We start from the raw sequence: 14,834 nt of genomic DNA on the forward strand, positions 1-14,834 counted from the left end.
GAAGGACGGGTCTGCAGGGCAGGAGTCCTCATCCCCATCCCTGTCCCCATCCATGTCCCCTGCCCCATTCTTGTCCCCCGTCCCTTGTCTTGTCTCCATCCTTGCCCCCTGTTCCTGCTTTTTGTCCCTTTCTCCTTTCCTTGTCCTTGTTCCTTGTTCCTATCCCTGTTCCCAGTTCTCATTCCCATCCATCTTCCTTGCTTTCATCTCGGTCCACAGACCCTTTCCACTGGCCCCTTTCTCTTTCCCTTCTCGCTTCCCCTGTACCTTTTTCTCTGTCCTCAACCCTTTCCCCTCTTCCCTGCTCTCATCTCTGTCCCACCTCTCTTGTCCCCATCCCTGCTCACTGTTCCCATCCCTCTTTTCCCACCTTCTCTCCCATTCCCATGTCCCTGTCCCACTCCCAGAGCCCAGGAAGCACTGTGACCTTCGGAGCCACAACAATAGCCGGGCTCGTGGCAGTTCATTGTTCCCGGCCAGAGCCCCCACTCTTACTCCCCCCTCCTCTCATTGGAGCCCCACTCCCTCTCCCCCCTCCTCTCTGCGCTCCACTGCAGGCAGCTGGTGGTCCAGGGCTGCCTTTCCCTGCAGCTGTGCCATCTGAAGGCCGGAGTTGTGCCATCTGAAGGCCGGAGTTGTGCCACCTGAGGGCCAGTGGGTGACACGGGGACCTGACTGGCCGCTGGCCGTGCTTTCCCTGAGCCCTGTGCAATTCCCAGAGTGTTGCAGCACTTAATAAAGACGGTCCCTCTGCAGTCACCACAGGCAGAGTGCTGGCACGAGGCAGCCCTGGCACACTATCCCCTTTGGCCAGGGACGTGGCACTGGGTCTGGGGACCAAAAGCAGCATCCCCCCATGGGCCTGCCTGCTCGCAGCCATGTCTGCTACTTCAGTCATGCCCAGAGCCACATCTGGAGCCAGCCCTGCATCACAGTGCCCTGCTCACTGCTTTGTGTGGTACTCCACAACCCAGGGCACTCCACAGCATCCCACAGGATCCCATAGCCCAGGGTATCTCACAGCCCACATCATTCCACAGCCTAGAGCATCCCACAGACCACAGCATCCCTCAGCATCTGATATCCCACAGTATCCCACAGCATTCCACAGCTAAATGCATCCCATAGCTCACAGCATCCTTCATCCCAGAGCATCCCATATCCACAGCACTCCACATCCTACAGAACCCCAGGGCTGCTCCCCATGTGGGCTGGGGTTTCTCCACTTGCTCCCGCAGCGCTTGGCCAGGGATTGCCGGCAGCACCACGAGTCCCATCTGTCCCTGCAGCGCTGCCCTGACGTCAAGGCTCTGCCAAGTTCAAGGTCACCTCTCCCGAAGGGCTGCGGCCCCGAGGGGACATCGCCTGCCGGGCTGCTGGCGGCATCCCACACACGCACTGGGCTCCCGGCCTCAGCTCCCTGATTTATCTATCCGTGCGTGTGCCCGTGCTCCCCTGGCAGGCACGCTTGCAGAACGGGTGATTACTTACGCCCTAGTTGGGCCTGCCTGCCCGCTGCCTGCCCGCTGCCCGCTGCCCGCTGCCCGCTGCCCGCTGCCTGCCTGCCCGCTGCCCTGGGACTTTGTCTCTCTCCAGGCTGCGGTGTAATAAGGGAGGTAATTAAGTGTAAAAGGCAGGAGGAGGGAGGGCTGGGAGGGGGGAGCAGCCCCGGCTCCTTTCGGAGGCAGGGGACTGCGATAATGTATGGTAATAACCGCAGCCAGCCCTGCCGAGCTGATAGCGCTGACGGCAGCGCCTGGGCCCCCCCAAACCTGCCCCCGCCACTGTGGGGAGGGGGAGCAGCGCCAGAAGAAAGGCTCAGCCTTCCTCCACCGGGTTTGTGCCTTCCTGAGCAGCTGTATGGAAATAATTCCCATTGGAGGCAATTGTTTCCCCGACAAGAGGGAGGGGGCTGCAGGGGTACTGTGGGTGAGGGGTTTTGGGGGCTCCCAAGGGCAGGATCATCCTCTTGGGGGGCAGGAGGAGAGAGGTCAGGTCCTTACTCCAGCTCCCAGTCTACCCACAAGGGACATATCCTGCTACTGGAATGAGACAAACTGCCTGGCGGTGCCCCCACATCTCCCACTGGTCCTCAGCTCCCCCATCCTCCATGGATCCTGGACAGGGGCTGTGGGATCAGCCAGGATCTGCCAGAGGATGCCCACTGGTGCCAGGAGGCAGAGCCCCCACTCCTGCTCTCTCTGCTGCCTCAGCTGCAGGACCCCCACCACTGCCAGTTTGGGGGGCTGCTGGCCATTAGGTATTCCAGTCTCGTTCTTCCCAGAGGCGTCCGGGTCGCAGCCGGAGCCCCGAAGTGGCTCCAATCCGTGCTCTGGTGCTGCCGCCGGCGCAGGGAGCAGATGCCAGACAAAGGGCCGGGGACAAAGGCCCGGCTGCCTCGTGCCCCAGGGAAGGGGCGCAGGCGCGTGCAGGGCACGGTGCTGTCCCATCCCGGGGCTGCCGCTGCCCTGACCTCCCGTGCCTGCCCTGTCCCAGTGTCCATTCGGCCCTGCCCTGGCTGGGGCACAGTTAGGTACCAGGTGGGCCAAGCCTGGCACTGGTGCTGTGCCACCCCTGCCACGGACCCTCTGCCTGCACTGCTCTGGTGCGAGGCTCTGCTGCAGCCCCCCCATCCCAAGGTACCAACCCACCTCAAGGTGCAGCGGGGCTGAAATGGGATGCAGGGGGGCAAATGGCTATGGGGATGGAGCAGAAAGTATGGGATGGGACCACAGCAGAGGGTGGCAAATATCACACATCACTCCAGTCCCACTGTGCCTCAGTTTCCCCAGCTGCTACTGGGGGCGTTGTGAATGTTCCGTGTTCCCCCACCATCCCCCTCCCCACGGCCACCTTTGTCCCCACTCCCCCCAGCCGGCTGCAGAGCCCCTGTCTGGGGGCAGCTGCCACAGGGCCAGGAACGCCACCGGCGCTGCCGGGTGCAGCTGGGGCTGTACCCACCCACAGAGTCCAGGGGGGCTTCAGGGCACGATGCCAATGGTGCTGGATCCCCCAGGGGAAGGGACTGGGCATGGCCCCAGTTGAGAGGTACCCAGGTGGGGGGCACTGGCACAGACAGCCTGCTCAACATGGGGGGTGCAGGCAGCATGGAGGCAGAGGGCTGAGTAAAACACCTTCTATTGCTTTCACAGGATGGAACACCCCGTGCCCAGACTGGGGACAAAGCCCTGGAGATGCTGCATCCTGGCAGAGCCCATCAGGGAGCTGTGTCTGCAGCCGTCCTGGTCCCAGCGCTGCTTCCCAGCCAGCCAGCCTCGCCGATTTTGGGAGCTCGTGCTGGCAAGAGCAGCGGTCTTGGGGCATCCACCCCACTCATGCTGGGCACTGCTGGCTGCAGTAGTCAGCAGATTGGAAAAGGCCATAGACGTTGACAAGGGGGAACATGAGCAGTGCCCCGAGGAGGGAGCCCAGCTGCTCCAGCGCCCCGTACCACACCAGCGCGCTGTGGCTGCAGCTCCGCAGGATCACCCCGGCCATCACCTTCATGTAGGAGAGCGTCCCGGTGAACAACACCCAGGAGAGGACCTGGTGGCACAGGTGGAAAAGTGGTCAGGGCCAGGGGTTCCCCACGGTGGGGACATTGTGGTGAGGTCAGGTCCAGGTGTGGCATCAAAGGCCTCCCTGAGTGAGAGGGACACTGTGACTTACGATGATGACATCGCCCCACTGGGACTGCTGGAGGAGTGGGCAGGGACTCATCACTGCGATGGCCATGTTGTAGGCACCAAAGCCTGTCCCTGCCATAGTGAGGATGACCATCAGGGTCAGGGACCTGCAAGGGACATGTGAGTGTCACTGGAGAACACTACCTTCCCCTGGTGAGCAGCACAGACACGCAGCACATTCCGGCTCCTTGCTGGCTCCATCCTCCTCTCCTGCGTTGTCTGTGCTGCCAGGGCATGGACACCCCACAGGCCCTCTCCCACCCAGTGCCTATAACCCCAACCCTTGCAAAGTAGGGGCCACCCATGGGGCAGAAGCCCCTGGTGTGCACCCTGCTGCCACCCCCAGGGCCCTGTAACTCACCTGCTGGGCAGGAACATGGCCACGATGCAGGCCAGGGGGTTGGCCATGGAGCTGAGCGTGGTTGCCAGGTGGTACGTGGTGTGTCCGTAGGGCAGGCAGGAGTAGGACTGCACGGATGGCAGGACCCCGTTTGTTAGGGCGCTCACCCAGGCGACGAGGAGGTAGATGAGGGTGAGCTGGGTTAAGGAGTAGGAGATCTTTTGTGTCAGGATGTCCCCAGGTCCCTTGGGATCCTTTGGGCATGGACAGCCTCTGCTCAGGTGCGAGTCAGCTCCCTCGTCAAGGATCTGATCAAATGAGTTCAGCACAATGCTGCTGGGAAAGAGGTGCTGCTGAGAGAGGTCCCACACCTTGGGCTGCCGGGTGAGGAAGAAGAAGGCCAGCAAGCAGGTCAGCATCATTGCAGTCATGAGCAGGAAAAAGATGAGGGTGGAGAAGTTGGGTGGGAGGTAGCGGCTCTCCATATGGAAGTCGGTGTGCTCCACGGTCTCATTGCCAGTAGTGATGTTGAACTTGTAGCTTACATTGGTGCAGCTGGAGATACCAGAGCCCTGGCCCAGGGCAATAAGAGAAGGGATCAGCCCACTTAGCCCTTCGCCTATGAAGAAGGTGTTTGTGTACTGGGGCTGCAGCTGCATCATGAAGGGCAGGAAGGTGACAGAGGAGGTGCAGTCCACCAAGGACAGGAAGAAGGTAAGGATTAGGAAGGGGGTGCTGTGGGATGTTCCAGCAATGAGAGATGTGTGGCTCCAGAGGAAAGCCAGGAGCAAGCAGGCTATGACACCCATGGACACGATTGTATAGATAACAGCCTCCTCCTTCAGCAAGCCAGGCCGAAAGCGATTCAAGAGGGTGACGAAGAGTGGTCCCACGTTGGCCATCTGGATGATGATGGTGATGTAGGAGGGGAGGTCCCACTGCTCTGGCAGCACCGTCACCAGCAGTGGCAGTTCCACCCACAGCCCGTTGATGGCCACCCAGGAGCCCATGCCGAAGGCACAGGCCAGAATGTGGGTGAGCAGTGCCATGGCTCAGGGCTGGGTGCCTGGACCTGCGAGTGACGCTGCTGTGCTGTGGGGAGAGACTTTGATGAGTGGTGAGGTGAGAACTGACCCTTCCAGATCCTGGCCCTGTCCTCCCATGACCACTGCCTGTTTTGCGAAACAGCTTCCCTCCTACATGCCACAAGGGTGTGGGACGCACAGCCCAGCCCAGCCCTACTTTGCCCTCTGCAGGCCCTGTGGACCCCTCTGCCCCCTTCAAGTGATTATATGGTGCCCTCCTGCCCTGGGTGTGGATCCTGATGAGCTTCACCCGGTCTCATCCCGGAGAGCTGAGGCTTGGCACCACCAGGTGCGGTACCCAGGAGGGCATTGAACCTGTGCCAACTCACGTTGCAGTTCCGTGAAGCCTGGAAGGGCTCGGCACAGCCGGGTGCAGAGGGAAGAGGGCTCTCCCCTGGGGGCGGAGTGGCCTGGGCAGCTGCTCTGCTGGGAACGGACTCCTCGTACCTCCCACTGCATCTGCAGGGCAGGCGGACGCAGCGCCCGTCCCCTTCCAGCCCGTCCCTGCGCGATCCTGACGCGCTCCGGTGGCCGCGGGGCCAGGCCCCGGTAGCCCAGCCCGCAGCCCCGTGCCACTCAGCTGAGTCAGCCGGGCTCCGGACACATCCCCTGCCCACTCCCATCCCGCTCCGGGGAGGAACCCTCACGTCCCGTGTCCCCACGCTCCGCGCCCGCCCGGTCCCGCGGAGCCGTTCCCAGCCCTTCCCCGGAGCGCTGAGGCCGTGGGAGGAAACTCACATCTCACGGGGCTGAGCCCGGCGGGCACAGCCACCCAGCCATGGCTCCGGCCCCGCGGGGAGGCACCGGGCTGGCAGCGGGAGCCGGGGAGGAAACGGGCTCCGGTGTGACCGGTCCCTCGGTAAGCTCCCAGGGGTAACTCACTGCGCTCCGGGGAACCGGCAGCACCACGCGGGCGGGAGCCAGTCCTGGCTGCCGGAGCCGTGACGTGAGGAGGGCGCGTCACCACCTCCGCATGCGGACCGGTGACAGCCTGGCCTTGCTCTGCTCCTCGTCTTGGTCCCGGCTGGCAGAGTGCTCAGCTCGGGGGGGTTATTATTCTCGGCGGTGTCCTGGACTTTGTCCTTGTCCCCGCCTGAACTGCGTCCCGGCTATCACAGACTCTTCTTGCAGGTGCAAGTGTCACCCGATGACGGTTCCTGTCCCCATCGGGGTCTCTGCGGGGTTCACGGCTTGGCACGGGGCGCTGGGGGAACCTCCGAATGTGGCAGTTGTCCCACCTCGGGACACTGCGGGGACCGAGCCGCGAGCCGGCGGATGAGCCCCTTGCACCGGTCGGGAGGCGACACGGGTGAGGAGACAGACCCCCGGTCACCCCCAGCAGCAATCCCCCCTCTCCCGAGCCAGGACCCACCGCCCCAGGATGCCTCATGGCAGCTCTTCCCCCAGCACCCACCGGGTGTCGCTGGGAGAGCGGCTGCAGCCCTGCGGAACCTGGGGCTGCCTCTTCCCGTCTGCTTCCCGGACCGCTTCCCTGCCCCGCCTATCTGCAGTGCCCCTACCTGGCCCTGTCCCTCCGGGGGACTACGGTTTGCTCCTGCACCCTCCTCCTGCTCCACACCCTGCCCTGCGCCTGTGGGAGCGCCCATGGCAGCCGTTGGGAGCAGTGGGGACAAGTCTTGTCCCCGGGGCTGCAGGGATGCTGGGTGACACTGGAGGGGGATGGTCACAGTTTGAGGTACTGCTGTGATTTAATCCCAGCAGGCAGCTTAGACCCCCTCAGCTGCTCACGCACACACACCCCCGGTGGGATGGGGTACAAAATGGGGAAAGATAAAATGGTAAAAGGGACTAAACTGACGGATCAGCTTAATAGGAACAGCAAGGATGTCCTGTAAGTCCAGGGTATCCCAGGGCAGGGCAGGGAGGGGGAGTGGCAGAACTGTTCCATCCATGTCCCCTCCAAATTTCTATGCACCCCAGCACTCTCGCTTGCTGATGGGGCAGTGGGAGGAGCGGAGAAGTCCTTGGGGCTCTGTGAACATCGCTCAGCCAAGATCAGACACTCCTGGGTTATCAGCACTGCTGTCAGCACAACTCCAAAACAGTCCTGTCGCTGTGGGCAAAATGACCTCTATCCCAGTTAAACCAGTACAGGACCCCAGGGTACCTGGAAGGTGGGGAGCAGGTGCAAGGTGCTGAGGAAACCAGATATAGAGAGCCTGGGGTGGGCGCGGGGCAGCTGAGGCCACTGTGTGTCCATGGGCATGGGGACAGGGAGGGGACAGCAACTGTCCTGTGTTTAATTTGTCGGCACAAAGAGGCACCTCAGCCGGCAGTGAGACCTTTCCCCATGGACAAATGGCTATAGGGCAGAGGCAGTTCGACGGGGCGCTGGGTGTGGGATCTCTGTGTTGCCCCTTCACCCAAATCCACGCCACACGTGCTGCCTGCCCTGCCCGTGCCTTCCCCGCCCCCTGCCCGCCCCCCAGCTGAACCCCCGGCCCCCCCCAGCCCCTCGCCCCTCCGTACCCCCGGCAGATGCGAGCGAAGGCCCCGGAGCAGATGGCAACATTTGGTAGCCGAGTGGTCCCTGCCTGCAGGACTTTGCTGGGCTGTGGTGACCATCCCTCCAGGAAGCCCCCTCCTCACCCAGCCAGGGCTGGGGAGCCCATCCCAACTGCAAGCCAGCACATGCCAGGGGGTGCAGAGGGGATCCCCAGGGTGGGCACACTGCCCATGCCATGGGAGTAACAGGGTGGCAGGAGGACATGGGAAGATTGGCAGCCCAGAAAAGCAGAGATTTGTCCTTGAGCTCAGCCTTAGTGAGACCCATCCTCTAATATCTTTTTTCACGTGTGAGCAGTGGGGATGGTCTGCCTGGGCAGAGGGTGGCTGCTACTCCATGGGGAGACAAGGGGACCCCCTCACTCCAGGGACTACTGGCCACCCTATTTGAGAGGGTATGGCCCCCCAGACTTGGGGACCTGCTGGCGGGTCTCAGCCTGGACCCTGGCAGCCTCAGCCCTATTTGCATTCCATTTCCATGTGAAAGGAGCAGGTCAAGTTGAAAGTGGAAAGGCTGGTGGGGGCAGCAGGGAAGGGGCCGCTGCCGGAGGTGAGACCCCAACAAAAGGGCCGGATCCCCAGGGCCCAGTGCTTGCCTGGCCATGGGCTGTGGCCACGGCCCCACGGCAGCCGCCATCTGCGGGTCTGTGCCGCCGCCACCACCGGCCAGACAAAGGCCTTGTGCCCAGCATGTCCCCATCTGTCACCTCCCTGGCTCCTGGATCCCTGAGCAGAGACGGAGTGTGAACGTCCGGGTGCGGGCAGCATCGTTCCCCCTGCCCACAGGGAATGGGGTGATGTTGGGTGCAGTGGGTGCCTCTGCATTCTGTCCCCGTGTTCCTTCTGGAGCAGCTCTGTAGAGCTCTTGCTGAGGAAACTGAGGCAGGAGCAAGTGGTGGCTTATCCTGGGTCAGGGCATGACAACGGGCTGCAATAAAGCACCCAAGATGAAGAGGTTGGGGATCTCTCAGCTCTGGGGATGCCTTTGCCCATGCAAAGTGATGAGCCCTACCCCTGCAGCTTGGCAGGTGTTGCCAGGCACCCGTAGCTGCCTCCACCCAGCACTTCCACGGGGGGAATTGGGTGCTGAGTGTGTTTTCTGCTCATTGGCAGCTTAATTTACCATCCAAGACGTCCTGGCAGTGGCACGAGGGTGTCTGTAGGAGGTGAGAGCAAAGGCACTGCCAGCACCTCATTGTCCCTCTGCTCACAAACACCGTCCATGTGTTCCTGGGGCAGCGGTGGGGATGCTGCACCGGGTGCTGGAGGAGCATTCCTGCAGGAGCCTGTCCTCCCGGGGCATGTCCCGGGATGCTCCCGGGGAGGGCGAGGCTTGGGGCGCTGCCTGGATCCAACGCCCCGTTCCAACGGGCCAGACGTGCCCGAGCAGCTCCTGCAGCTCCTGCAGCCTCCTGCCTGCACCCGCACGGCCTCGGCACCTGTGGGGGGACGCAGCCTGCGGGCTCTGCCCTCGCCTGCCAACTGGGATTTTCTAGCTGAGCCCGTTGTGTGAATCTGGGCTCAGGGCAGACTCTGTGCTTCCCTTGGCTCTTCTCCCTCCACCAGCTCCTTGTCTTGCTCCAGGAGCCATTTGAACAATGCAGGGCTGTAACTGAGCTCCACAGCATGAGCCAAAAGCTTGTTTCCTCTGTGCAGAGCTGAATGGAGATGCCTGAACCATGGGGCAGGAGCCACCCTGGGGCTGGGTTCAGGCCAGCAGGTCCAGGTGGCTGCAGCCTTGGTGACCCTGTTCCAGTCTGTCACTTCCCTTCCTGCTATCCAGTTTATTTTCCTATGTTTTGGAGTTCATTGCTGCTGGGTGAGTGGAGAAACAAGCTGAGATTTCCAAATCAGAGCAGGCCCTGCCAACTGACCATACCACTGATATGAGGGAATCTGGGTGCCCACAGGAAGGCTGGGAATTTCCCCTGTGTCCCTGAAACCCTAACCCAGCACAAGGACCCTCTGCCCACAGCGAGCTGTGACATCCAGATGCATTTTGGATTCGTCACTGTGAGCACCTCGGGCCGTGTGTGCATCCAGGCTGCCCAGCCGGCCCCGCGGGCTGAACCGGCACCGGGGACGTCACCAGGCACCGCTCGCTGCGTGGCACAGCCTGGCACGGAGGAATGCCCTGTGGTTTCCATCCCGTGTGAGCGCTGAGTTGCCTCCGAGGGCGTCCTCGCCCGGCGCTGACTCAGCGGCAGCCGCCGCATGCAGAACCGCTCTGGCACCCTGCAGCCGCCATCACACGGGAGACGGGCAGGACGTGGCTGGGGAGCAGGAGGGTGGGGACATCAGGACACCATCAGGACATCCTGGGAAAGAGAGCAGGGAGAAAAAGTGTGGCAGCTGATCCTCGCCAACGAGGCCCATCCAGGTGGGTGGCAGAGGGGGTGATGGTCCCGTGCTGGTCCAGTGCCAGCAGAGTGGGGCTGGGTGAGCCGCTGAAGGGGTCACAACTGTGTACCTCCGGAGCAGCTCCTCCAGGCAGGAGGTGGCCTGGTGTGCCGTGTGAGCCTGGCTGGACTGCCCACCCCAGGAGGGAGAGGAGCTGAGGCCACACTGGGCAATGCCCAGAGCTCAGATCCCCGCACTCCAGCTGGGTTTGGGGCATGGGATTTGTTTGTTGCCGAGTTTTTGGGGCTGTTTGGAGGGCGGCTCCGCTCGGCTCAGCTTGGCTCGGTGCAGCCCAGCTCGGTGTGGCCGTGCCAGCGCAGTGGCTCAGCGCTGCAGGAATGTGGAGCAGCAGGTTGTGCCCGGCTGGGCTGTCCGTGCTGGGGAGGGGTCCCCACGCCGGCCACTGGCAGCTGTGCTGGGGCTCCCATGTCCTTGTCCCTACACTTCACAGCCATCTCCTCTGTGGCTTGGCTGGGTGTCTGGTACAAGACTGATCTCCAGTGCCTGAAGTGGGGACATTTTCCTGCTTTGCCTTGCCTGGGGGACACTCTTGCACCCCTGTGCTGAACCGGGGAGCCCTCCCTGTGCTGGGCACAGGTACAAGGGCAGTGAAGCTGGCACAGGGGTGGAGCAGCACTGGACCCGAGGGGTCGGGCAGAGGGGTGCAGAAAGCTGCCCCGGGGAGGAGGCAGGAGGATCTGTGCCAGTGCTGGGACCGTTCCCAGCTGTCACACGCCTGGCTGCCCCCCTGCAGACATTTTCCAGGTCAGGAGGCAGCATGTCCCCCCAGGCAGGGGACGAGAATGGGGAGAGGGGCAGCCAGCCTCCCCATGGCCACTCGTCTGTCACAGCGAGTCACCGGGATGTTTGCTGAGCAGGGATCCTGCTGGGGTCCAGATTCTGGGGAATTTGGCACCCGTGGGCTGGTAAGGGGTGCAGACATGGCTCAGCTGTGGCTCAGCCACAGCTTGGCAGGGCTTTGGGTGCTGCTGGGATGGGCTCTGGGCTGCTCCTGCTGCTGGGATTGGCTCTGGGCTGCTCCCAGGAAGTTTGTGCATGCAGATGAGCAGGTGAAGGTGGCAGCTGCCTGCTCGGGGCTGCCACGGGAGCGAGTGAGGCCACAGCACACCGGCTCCGCCCTGCCCACCACTGCACCTGGTGAGTGCTGGGGCTTGCTGTCACATCCTCGGGCTCATCAGTGCCCCAAATCGGGACCCTCAGGAGGAATCTCAGAGCAGCTTGGAAAGGGGTTGGGGGAGGGGGGTCTGACCCACATATGCTCCTGTGTGCCCTGCCACTGCTAAGCCCCTCTGGATATTTGGGTTACTCTTGGTGTGTCCCCCTCTGGTCAGGGGGCTGCAGAAGGGTGTCGGGCTGGTTTGGGTGCCCTCCCCCACCTTTTCGCTCTGCGCGACCGTTGTGGCGGCTGCGCTTGTTGGGGCTGGCAGGGACCCAAGGACACGGGGTGCACAGGGCCCCACGCTGCCCCGAGCACACCGCGGCCGGGGAAGCACGAGTGGAAACCCCCGTGCGCTCCACTTACTTTCCAAGGAGCTTCAGGATGAGAGCAGGGAGCCTGGGAACAGCCCCGGAGCTTGTGAGAGCCGAGGGAACAGCAGAGGGAGTGGAGCACGGAACCCACCAGCCCGGCAGGGTGATGGGTGATGGAACCCTGGGCATGGGGGATGCACGCCTGCGAGCAGGCAACGCACCCCTGGTCACGGGTGATGCAAGGATATAGATGAGGCACCCCTGGGAGCAATCAGTGCTCCCGTGGGAGTGGGTGTTGCACGCATGGGAGAAGGTTTTGCCCCCCTGGATGTGAGCAGTGCATCCCTGAGCATGGACGATGGGCACATGCGATGCACCCCCGGCACCTGCGACTCGGGCAGAGCATCAGTGAGGGGTGCTTGGCTCTCTCCGCCGCACTCTCTCCCCGGGGTGCCCCTCGCCGGCACCGGGGCGCCCTCCCCGCCGGCGCCATTGGCCCGGTGCGGTTTGAAGCAGGCGTGCGGCGCGGATTGGCCGCGGGACTTGCCGGGGAGGCTCGGCAGCGGCGGAGGCGTGGTGACCGCCTTCAAATAGGCAGCCTGGAGCCGGGGGCGCAGCCAGTGCGGTACCGCACAGCCCGGGCTGCCTTTGTCCGCCGCGGGGCCGGGGCGCGGGCAGGGGCAGCACCGCCGCCGCTCTCACTCCGGCCCCGCTCTCGCTCCGCAGCCGACGGCACCCGAACGAGCCCCTCGCTGCCCGTGGCGGCCGCTCACGCGTGTCCCGCTGCCGGCACGGAGGATGCCCGTCGAGGCGCTGCAAGCCGGTGACACCATGAAGGGGGTGACGGTGCCTTTCACCTCGGCCATGCCCGTCCGTATCCTCCGCAAAGGGCCCGCGTATTTCCGCCGGCACGCCGAGCCGGGGGCCGGGAAGCCCAGCGCGGTGGAGAGGCTGGAGGCCGACAAGGCCAAGTACGTGAAGAGCCAGAAGGTCGCCAGCACCAAGCAGGAGCCGGTGAAGCCGCTGTTGCTCAAGCAGCCCCTCTTCACCCCCGGGGTGCGCCGGGCTGTGCTCACCCCCAGCCGCAGGGCACCCCCGGGGCCACGCCGCGCCGATGCTGCCAGCCCGAAGACCTCCCTTGACCTGGAGATCCTCAACAACCTCATCAACCTCTGTGACAGTCCCTTCCCCAAGGCGGAGAGCCCGCTGGGCAGGGAGTGCAGGTGGCGGGCAGAAGCGCCAGAGGTGGAGGGGGCTGTCAAGCCGCCAGAGAACCCGGCCACCACCAAACCCCCCGGCAGCGTGGCCGTGCGGAGGGTGGACGTCCGTCCCTGTGGAGCTCCGCGGAGCCCAGTGACACCTCTGCCTGCATCCCCCATCCCAGGTGGGCTGCCTGTGACCCCGTCCCGGAGCTCACCCGCCCGCCCGGAGAGCGCCCGCCGGCAGCCGCTGCTGCACCGCTCCAAGTCGGACCTGAGCGATCGGCTCTCGAGGGCCACCGCCGACCTGGAGCGCTTCTTCAACTACTGCGGCCTTGACCCCGAGGAGATGCAGGACATGGCGGCTGAGCGCTTCGCCCGCGCCAGCTCTGACATCGTGTCCCTCAAGTTCCACAGCGTGAGCACGGCCAGCTCGGAGGGCGGCCACTCGCCACCCAGCGCCGCCACGCCGGAGGGGCGGCCGGCGGAGCGTGTGCCCTACGGCATCTCCATCATCGAGCGCAACGCCCGTGTCATCAAGTGGCTCTACGGGCTGCGCCAGGCCAGGGAGCCCCAGCAGGTCTCCGATGTGTAGCAGCGCTGTGGTGGGCACCGGGGATGGGCCGCTCATAAGCGGGCAATGCTGGATGGGGACAAAGCGCTGGCTGTGCCCTGGGAGGAGCAGGGACCTCTTGGTGGTGACAGGAGCCTTGAACTCAGCCCTGCTGTGCTACGGCATCACTGGCCTGATGTGGCCAGGGATCCATTGTCAGACCCCTGTGCCACCACTGTGCCAGGTCCCTGCAAGCCCGTGGGAAGGCAGAGGACACGTGTCCCTGGGTGTGTGGCTGGTCCTCAACACCCACAGGGCCTCATGTGGCTGCCCTGCTGGCAGCTCCTGCCTGTCCTGCTCCTCACCAGCACCCCGGGGTGGGGTGCAAGGGGCTGGTTCCCCCTGTACGGAGCTGGGACACTGCACTGGTGAAGGAGCTGCCCCCTTGCAGCCTCCACGGAAGGGGTCCCACTGCCTGGGGTGGTGGCCACATCCTGGTGGTCCCATTTATTGCTGAAGAAAAGCCTGGTGCTTTGAGGTGTGAGGGGGAAACCTGACCCCCTGCTTCAAGCTGCCCAGGGCTGTGTGTCTGTGTGAGTGTCTGCAGGTGCCTGTGTTCCCCTTCCCGGCTGCCAGTGGGCAAGAAGCCCCCACCATGCTGGGCCTGGTATTTATGAAGAGAACAGTTCCTCTTTTCTACTCTTTTCCTTATGTTTGATCTGTAAATAATAATAATTATAATACAGCCAGTTTTATTAAATGCCTGTGTTTTGGAGGCTGTGTGTTGTCTCTTGGGGCGATGGAGGTTGGGGTGGGACAGGGACTCTTGGGGTGCCTGTAGCTGTGCAGGGCTGTGGGTGCTGAGTGGATGGGTGCTGGAAGGGAATCATGGGTTCCACACTGCAGCATGCCAGCGCGGGGCCCGGCAGGCATGGCAGGGCGGCGGTTGGGTCGGGCAGGTCCCGGCAGAGCCCCAGCTGTTGGGATTCCCCTCTGTGCCATGCACCCTCCCCTGCCTCCTTCCCTCCCTCCTGCAAAGCTTGGCCAGGTCCCGTCTCTCCAAGAACTGGGAGATGGGGGTGGGAATAGCAAAGACCTCCCAGGTGGGCTGGGATGAAAGCTGGCACAGGGAGCGCTTTGAAGATGAAAAGCACCCGTGCATTCTCCCAGGGCAGCTCTCCCAGCACCTCAGGTGCCACCTGTGCCCTGTGGTCCCCATGCTCCTGATGTGTCCCATGCAAGCAGGTGTCTGCTGGGGAAGGTGACATCAAAGCCACCAGCAAGCACCTGCACCCAGGGACCCCACCTGAACCCGGGCCTGCCGCTGCCTCCCTTCAGTGGCAGCCCCCCAGCAGCTGCTGGCCAAGGCAGCACCATGGGCCCCTTGACTGGGGCTTCCATCAGCACTTGGGGTCCCCAGAAAAGCTGTCATAAAGATGAATTTGCCACCCCAGCTTGAATTCTGCGCTGTTGTGTGTCCACATAGATCCCCTGCTTAGGGTGCAGGATCCACGTGGCTCCTGCTGGGTTATTGTCAGGTCCAGCTGCCGGGAA

General features: G+C 63.5%; 2 protein-coding genes across 7 annotated transcripts; one reads left to right on the forward strand and one right to left on the reverse strand.

The window, feature by feature from the left end:
* Positions 1-3,122: 3,122 nt before the first annotated feature.
* SLC52A3 (solute carrier family 52 member 3) lies at positions 3,123-6,248 on the reverse strand. Of its 4 annotated transcripts, none has more exons than XM_072916946.1 (4): positions 5,994-6,248; positions 4,048-5,118; positions 3,670-3,793; positions 3,123-3,546 (listed from the first exon to the last, which is right to left on the reverse strand). In XM_072916946.1, the coding sequence occupies exons 2-4, from the start codon at positions 5,073-5,075 to the stop codon at positions 3,334-3,336; spliced, it is 1,365 nt and encodes a 454-aa protein (XP_072773047.1). In that variant the 5' UTR covers positions 5,076-5,118; positions 5,994-6,248; the 3' UTR covers positions 3,123-3,333. The 4 variants fall into 4 exon arrangements, with proteins under 4 accessions (XP_072773047.1, XP_072773046.1, XP_072773048.1 ...); XM_072916945.1 differs by lacking the exon at positions 5,994-6,248 and adding an exon at positions 5,850-5,989; XM_072916947.1 differs by lacking the exon at positions 5,994-6,248 and adding an exon at positions 5,850-5,960 and having other exon boundaries at positions 4,048-5,113.
* A 33-nt stretch (positions 6,249-6,281) lies between these two features.
* FAM110A (family with sequence similarity 110 member A) lies at positions 6,282-14,055 on the forward strand. 3 transcript variants are annotated; one of them, XM_072916949.1, is made up of 2 exons: positions 6,282-6,420; positions 12,255-14,055. In XM_072916949.1, exon 2 carries the CDS (start codon positions 12,327-12,329, stop codon positions 13,320-13,322), a length of 996 nt encoding a protein of 331 aa, XP_072773050.1. In that variant the 5' UTR covers positions 6,282-6,420; positions 12,255-12,326; the 3' UTR covers positions 13,323-14,055. The 3 variants fall into 3 exon arrangements, with proteins under 3 accessions (XP_072773050.1, XP_072773049.1, XP_030144412.1); XM_072916948.1 differs by lacking the exon at positions 6,282-6,420 and adding an exon at positions 6,437-11,195; XM_030288552.4 differs by lacking the exon at positions 6,282-6,420 and adding an exon at positions 6,438-10,017.
* Positions 14,056-14,834: the final 779 nt, after the last annotated feature.

The sequence above is a fragment of the Taeniopygia guttata genome, chromosome 20, assembly GCF_048771995.1.
Source record: "Taeniopygia guttata chromosome 20, bTaeGut7.mat, whole genome shotgun sequence".
Classification (NCBI taxonomy): domain Eukaryota; kingdom Metazoa; phylum Chordata; class Aves; order Passeriformes; family Estrildidae; genus Taeniopygia; species Taeniopygia guttata.